The sequence below is a fragment of the Anopheles darlingi genome, chromosome 3 (assembly GCF_943734745.1).
Source record: "Anopheles darlingi chromosome 3, idAnoDarlMG_H_01, whole genome shotgun sequence".
Classification (NCBI taxonomy): Eukaryota; Metazoa; Arthropoda; class Insecta; order Diptera; family Culicidae; genus Anopheles; species Anopheles darlingi.
Window position 1 is genome coordinate 3,132,501 of NC_064875.1, and position 2,500 is coordinate 3,135,000.

Here is a 2,500-nt window from a genome sequence, read left to right on the forward strand (position 1 = left end):
TTCTTGTTGACGAGCGTAAACCATTGCGACATTAGCTGGTCTTCCGTTTCTGATACGTCTACAAGTGGCATTAAAATGAAGCAAAATGGCATTAAAATGACTGAAATGACGCCCTAGTGCTAACGTATAATCTCCGGTGCACTTACTAGTCATAGCCCCTCCCATCACTGCGCGAAGCTTCTTCTCCAGCGCATTCGCCTTCAAATCGATGGCCTCCTGTTCGCGTTCCAGTTTGTTAAGCTCACTTTGAATGTAATTTACACGTTCAACCTGTGGCAAAGTCAGACACAGTATATCATTAGATCGTTGCAGCAAAGCAGTCTTCGGATCGTTCGTCACCGGAATGCAAGAAACTCAAAATGCAAATGCCAACAGACACACTGGCAGACTTACCTGGCCTGGTCCGTTATCATCGGACTGCTGCTTGCCGGTCATGAACTCGATCAGATGGCTTGGTGACGGGGTAGCACGCTTTAGCAGCTGGTCCTCCTTGAGAACCGCCTTGTAGTGGCTGCTCAAGTTGTTATGAGCCGGCGATGACGCTGAGTTATCCTTCCGGTGGCCTACGCCACCGATCGGGAAGATAAACTCGGTTCCATTGTTGATGGGCGAGATGGCCCGATCAGGCGAAAGCTGCTGGCCTCCATTACCTCGGCCACCGACGGGGAACAGTTTCGTCGGAGAGGCGGGTGAATCGAGGCCGGACAGCTTCAGCTTGGCACCGGCAATCAACTTACGGGCTTCCTCACGTAACCGTGCTTGCCGTTCAGCCTTCGTTCACATTACCCGTGGGAGTAAAGGAAGAGCGCAGAGGTTAGTAATAGCAAACGAAACCAAATAAAACCCACAATTCTTTGAAATATCACTCAAGGTACATGATGGGATCGCATAGGTGATCACAAAGTAAAGAAGATTAGAGGGAAAAACCAAACCAAAACTAAATCAAAACAAAAAAAAATAGAGAAAGAGAAGAAAAATCAAAAACCCAAACCAAAATCACTTACTTCGTCCTTGCTCGCCTTGCTATCTACGTGCGATGCCCTGAGCCGTTCTAATAAGGGCCGTGCCCGTTCGCTCATTTCTTTGTGCCGTAAAATCAATTTCTAAAATAAATGTGAAGCAAAAACAAAACAAGAAAAACCAAACAAAGTAAAACAACAAACATCATACAAACCAGATTACACGAGATTCGAGGAATCAAAGGAAAGTAATGCGAGATAGTGAGAGACTGTGAGAGACAGCTATAGAAAGTATTTACACATCGAAAGATCATCCGATTGTGGTATGCAATTGCTCAGAAAACAGAAAGTAACGCGGAAAAGGAAACTCAAACCGAACACGGTGCACTAGCTATTACTACCAGTACTTACATTCGCTTTGTTCAAATCAAGGGGATTGTAGGGAAGCGTTTGAATCTCTTCATCGTCACTATTGATTCTCTCATTATTTTGGTTGTTTCTTTGGGTGTCCGTGAGAGCTGGCGGGGTGTTGCTGCTGTTGCCATTCGTCGTCGTCATGTCACCGTTGCGTCTACCATCGACAATCATTTCCGACCGATCGGCGGTACCGTTGTGGTTAGCCTCATTGTGTCCATCATCAACACCACCATCGACGGCGCTCGGTACGGTACCATCTTTTTCGCTATTTACATTGTTCTGCATCGACACTGGGCTTAGTGTTCCGTTGTGGTTGCTGCTACTATCGGACAGTTCCGCCGGTGGCGTGAACGGAAAGCTGGGCAAATCGTCTTTGGTAGGGGACAGTACACGGCCCAGCAGGTGCTTCGAGTTGGCTAGTAGAGTCGCCTTCGTACTGGGACCCAGTGGATCATCATTGTTCGGTGTGATGATGTCGGAGAGCTTGAGAAGGTTCTTGCAGAGTTTGTCCGATTTGTAGTTCCCGATCACGTAGCTCGAATCGTCCGTTGTTTCACCTGCAACGCGTACACGGAAGGACAAAGGATTAATCTAAAGCACATCGCTCTCTGCAAGCACAATAACACGATTGGGGTTAATCTCAACTCGCACAGATGCAGCATGTGTTAGGGCGCACAAGCGCAGAACGAGTGGCAGGAAAAAAGTTAGCATTAAAAGCGGCAGCACTGACCGAAGTATCGATCGATCACGCATCGATTCACTATAAAAGAAAACAAAAAATGAACGCAAACGAAAAACGGCAGAGTCGGTTACTCCCAGGAACCGTTTCGAATTGTCTCTGTCCTAACTATCAAATCACTCGAATATCACTCGAAAAGTGCTCATTTGCAACCCCTTTTTCAATACCTCTGCTACGCGAGCTCGCTTGCAAGTGAAAGGTACAGAGTGCCTGCTCTGCAGCCTGGCTGCACGCCTGACACGGCATCAATGTGCCTCCACCATCTGCATTCGGTTAGGAATGGAAATCGTTGGAGTTAGAGAACGGACAGGAGCATACACTGTTTGAGCAGGCACGGGGACCTTCGGTTGATCTATTGCACCGGTGCCCCGAACCTCTTTGGTTT

The 2,500-nt window shown here is 47.6% G+C and overlaps 1 protein-coding gene across 2 annotated transcripts in view; it reads right to left on the reverse strand.

Annotated features, from left to right (window-relative positions):
- LOC125956932 (EH domain-binding protein 1) overlaps positions 1-2,500 on the reverse strand; it is a 13,192-nt gene that overhangs the window by 3,904 nt on the left and 6,788 nt on the right. The window contains exons 4-8 of one of the 2 annotated variants that reach the window (XM_049689222.1): positions 1,371-1,933; positions 1,005-1,103; positions 394-771; positions 147-270; positions 1-58 (exon numbers count right to left, since the gene is read on the reverse strand). The exon at positions 1-58 is cut by the window's left edge and continues 39 nt beyond it. In XM_049689222.1, coding sequence (XP_049545179.1) covers positions 1-58; positions 147-270; positions 394-771; positions 1,005-1,103; positions 1,371-1,933 — 1,222 coding nt within the window. The remainder of the gene's footprint in view (positions 59-146; positions 271-393; positions 772-1,004; positions 1,104-1,370; positions 1,934-2,500) is intronic. The other variant, XM_049689223.1, reaches the window with a different exon arrangement.